The sequence below is a fragment of the Orycteropus afer genome, unplaced genomic scaffold (genome assembly GCF_000298275.1).
Source record: "Orycteropus afer afer isolate SDZICR_OR568_19922 unplaced genomic scaffold, OryAfe1.0 scaffold00349, whole genome shotgun sequence".
Taxonomy (NCBI): Eukaryota; Metazoa; Chordata; class Mammalia; order Tubulidentata; family Orycteropodidae; genus Orycteropus; species Orycteropus afer.
This window is the reverse complement of record NW_006921936.1, coordinates 1,191,920-1,195,104: the sequence shown is the minus strand read 5'-3', so window position 1 is coordinate 1,195,104 and position 3,185 is coordinate 1,191,920. Positions and strand designations below refer to the sequence as shown.

The 3,185-nt window shown below is 43.6% G+C and overlaps 1 protein-coding gene across 1 annotated transcript in view; it reads left to right on the top strand.

Moving 5' to 3' along the window:
- Positions 1–2,605: 2,605 nt before the first annotated feature.
- TSPAN19 (tetraspanin 19) overlaps positions 2,606–3,185 on the top strand; it is a 29,251-nt gene continuing 28,671 nt past the window's right edge. Inside the window, exon 1 of the mRNA XM_007952583.1 lies at positions 2,606–2,767. Coding sequence (XP_007950774.1) covers positions 2,606–2,767 — 162 coding nt within the window. The remainder of the gene's footprint in view (positions 2,768–3,185) is intronic.

Sequence of the window (3,185 nt, the reverse complement as noted above, 5' to 3'; positions counted from 1 at the left end):
TATTGAGTAAAACAAGGGTTCATTGAACACAAGCACAGTGACACCACCACAGTTGATCTGATATGATAACCGAGATGGCTACTGAGAGACTAATGGGTGGATAGCATATACAGAGTCCCGAGCAGGACAGAGCAGATGGTATGAGATTTCACCATATTGCTTAGAACAACATGCAATTTAAAAGTTAAGAATTGTTTATTTCTGGAATTTTCCACTTAATATTTTCAGTTACCCATGGTTGACCGCAGGAAATTAAAATCACGCAAAGCAAAACCACAGATAAGAGGGGATTGCTGTACCTACTAAAAGGAACCCTGGTGGTGCAGTGGTTAAGCACTCAGCTGCAAACTGAAAGATCGATGATTTGAATCCCCAGCCCAGTCCAGGGCGAAAAAGATGTGATTGTCTGCTCCTGTAAAGATTACAGTCTTAGAAACTGTATGGGACAATTCTACTTTGTTCTATACGATTGCTATGAATTGGAATCAACTTAACAGCAGTGTATACCGTACCTGCTTCGCTTTGTAAACTATCTGCTCGCTTGAGGTCTCTTTTCTTTCTAATTTTTCTTGCACATGCCAGAATGATGCCTTTCCATTACTTTCAGAAAAGAAGAATGAGGGAGAGATATAAATCATTTAACAAAGCATACATGATACCATCATGGTCTTTACTGAGTGTACTTTTCTGGCTGTCTTTCATCTCTTGCTGTGCTGACCCACATGTTGTTGCATACTACTGGAAAGCTTGTGGATATAGTGTTCCATCTGTCTTGGATACTTTCTACTTCTATACCATCTTTGTCGGATTAAACCCATTGACATTGAGTCAAATCTGACTTATAGTGACCCTATTTGTTGTGTTGTTGTTAGGTGCCGTCGAGTCGGCCCCCGACTCATAGTGACCCCTCCTTGGGTTTCCGAGGCAGTATCACTACGGAAGTAGGATTGCCCAACCTTCCTTATAGGATGAAATAAAACCCTTTTGGGTTTCCAAGGCTGTAAATCTTTATGGAAGTGAAACCGAGTAAAGTAAAAACTATTTCCCCTACCCTGGTACCTGGGTGGAAATAGATAAGTAAACTAAATTACCCCCACCTATTTCCCTACCCCAAGCAGATGAGTATTCAGTTCCTTAAAGAACTGAGTGGAAGGAAAATATTCTTTCCTGCAGGTGATAGACTCCTAAAAGTGTCTTAGAAACAACTTGCAAATTAACTCTGGCCTGTGGACATGCTCAATAGGGGAGAAAGGAACAAAAGTTAATCACTGACCCTCTCCCCTCTGCCCAAACCCATATCAGTTTATGACAGGAAGCAGGTGTGACTAATCTGTCTAGGTAAAATCCTCACCAATTTCAAGTTCACGCCCCAAATTCCTCAACCTTTTGTGAATATGCATAACCCCCTCTCCTGAAACCTACAAAAACTGTATTTCATGGTGTCTCAGGGAGTCAGATCTGGGTACGAGGATACTCCTACTCCTTACATTGCCACTTTGCAGTAAATAATTTTCTCTCCTCTCAGTCTCTGTGTGTAAACTGTTTTGGCCTGACTGCACACAGACAGGGACCCGTGTTTGGTCCTATAACAGAAGCAAACTGCCACATCTTTCTTCTGAAGAGCAGCCAGTGGGTTTGAACTATAGACTTTTCGGTTATCAGCTAAGTGCTTAACCACTGTGTTATCAGGGTTCCTGTTTTATCCCTCTTAATCAAACTTCATTTGAGAATTATCTTAAATTCTTCTGATTTGTGACACTTTTCTGTTGGGAGTGGAAATATTTTCAGATATGCCAAAGGCTTCTGTTTTAATGTGTATGAGAGAACAGGATATAGAGATACTTGGATTATCTGAAGCAGGAATATTAAAAAAAAATTCTCTCATCTGTGAAACTTTCTGCTCTTCATTTCCTGCCTTCCTATAATTCAGTGGGTATCCTTTATGTAGCCCTTTAGGTCCTGGGTTTGCAAATTCTCCCAAAATGATTGGCTGGACCTTAATCTGCTAAAAGATTTTTTTTTTTTTTTTTTTTTTATCCACGTAAATGGCTTGTAATCCACCCAATATGATTGGTTGCTTTACAATCCACCTTAGGAATTGGTTTACAAAAACTGTGCCTTGAAATTGATAAGGAATTTTTCTATGTCAGCTTAACCCTGGATCTGACTCAGGGTTTTCCCCAAGCTGCTGGTAGAGTGGTGGAGAGCTGGACCAGTACCCAATTTCACAGACTTTTTTATTTTTTTTGAGGGATCAAGAGCCTGGAGAGAAGAGCATCCTTTGAACCTGAGGTCCCTGTGTTGGTAACCTCCAAGATCCAAATGAAAAGGTTAACAGCTATAACAGGGAGATGGTAACACTGAAGACAGAGAAAAACTATACCAAGATACTTAGAGATGCAAAACAGCAGCAGAGCCAGTGGCAGAAAGGCCCAGAAAGGACCCAGAGGCACAGCCCACAGCAAGAGGCCCAGAAGAAGCAGAGAGAGCAGTTAGGGTAGTGGTGTTGGGCAAAGTTGCCCCATAGATAAGAGAAGAAGATGGCAGTGGTGGACAAGATCGGCCCACAGAGCAGAGCTGTATACTTCTTGTCAGTAGGTCGCTAATGGAGCTGAGCATCTCTGGACAGGAGGACACCAGTGGAGTTGGATGTCCTATAAAGGGGAATCAACTGCAATCCAGCCCTTGCAGGAAGATGCCTGAGCAAGGGAAGCAGCGATATGGGGGCCAAGCTGTTGTGTCTTTGGCAGCAGCAGATTTCCCAGCTGTACTGAGAGCTTTAACCCTAAGGCCAAGAGGAAGCCTGTCCTGAGGAGGCCGAGAGGAGGCCAGGCAGGAGAGGGCTGAGAGGAGGCCTGTCCAAAAGGTCAAGAGGTTGCCCACAGAGGTTTGGCCTGCAACATACAGAAGTTGCCTGTAAAATAGTTTTGTCTCAAGTTCTGTTGTAATGCCAGCCTAACCCAGGTACTGCCCCAGGGTTTTCCCAAAGCTGCTGATTGAGAGCTGGACCAGTAAGCACAGGGGACCAGACCCAACCAAGAAAAGCCACACCCAGAGAGAGAACAAACATAGCTATGCTGCACCTGACCTGAGCTAACAATACACCTGCTGGGAGAGAGAAGGAGACACCTGCTGACACCTGTTCCTTGGAGTGCCCGCCCAGAGACACAGAAATGGACATGTGT